This window comes from Nannospalax galili, unplaced genomic scaffold (genome assembly GCF_000622305.1).
Source record: "Nannospalax galili isolate Female #2095 unplaced genomic scaffold, S.galili_v1.0 scaffold1283, whole genome shotgun sequence".
Classification (NCBI taxonomy): Eukaryota; Metazoa; Chordata; class Mammalia; order Rodentia; family Spalacidae; genus Nannospalax; species Nannospalax galili.
The window spans coordinates 34,250-34,765 of NW_008349841.1; the positions used below are offsets into that span (position 1 = coordinate 34,250).

Here is a 516-nt window from a genome sequence, read left to right on the forward strand (position 1 = left end):
GCCTCCTGGCCCCGCGGCGGCGACTGCTTCGCCGACCGCTGCGGGCCCGCGGCCCTCATCCGGCCCGTTGCCCGGCTCCCGCCTCCCGCCCGGCTCAGTGAGCGCCGCGCGCTGTAGTAGTTCTTGGCTGTGGCCGCCAGGCCCCCAGAAGCCCCGGCGCGCCTCTGCTCTCGCGGCTCCGCGGCCACAGCACTCCGTGTCCGCCGCATGGCTCCGGGAGCCCGGCGAACAGGCCTCTCAGCTATGCGCGTCCCCGCTAGGCGGCGCGCGCATCCGCCTCCTGACAACCTAAAGGCCCTTGGGGTGGTACGCAGCGTTACGGGCCCAGAGCTCGGGGGTACCTGATGCCCGCTGCCTGCCCGCAGAGGGAGACGGTGGGCGGATTGGCCTAAGGGCCTGCACCTGTCCCAAGGGACTGAGCCTCCGCCTGCGCTTGCAGGTGCCCAGTGCCCGTTTGATCTGCAAAGACGCTTCCGTCTCTACTGAAGCCAGACGACGTAAATCGGTTGTACTTTC

At 70.3% G+C, this 516-nt stretch overlaps 1 protein-coding gene across 1 annotated transcript in view; it reads right to left on the reverse strand.

Moving 5' to 3' along the window:
* Cenpv (centromere protein V) overlaps positions 1-247 on the reverse strand; it is a 16,397-nt gene extending 16,150 nt beyond the window's left edge. Inside the window, exon 1 of the mRNA XM_029570426.1 lies at positions 3-247. Within this exon, the coding sequence (XP_029426286.1) occupies positions 3-209 (207 nt within the window). The 5' untranslated portion in view covers positions 210-247. The remainder of the gene's footprint in view (positions 1-2) is intronic.
* Between the last annotated feature and the right edge of the window lie 269 nt (positions 248-516).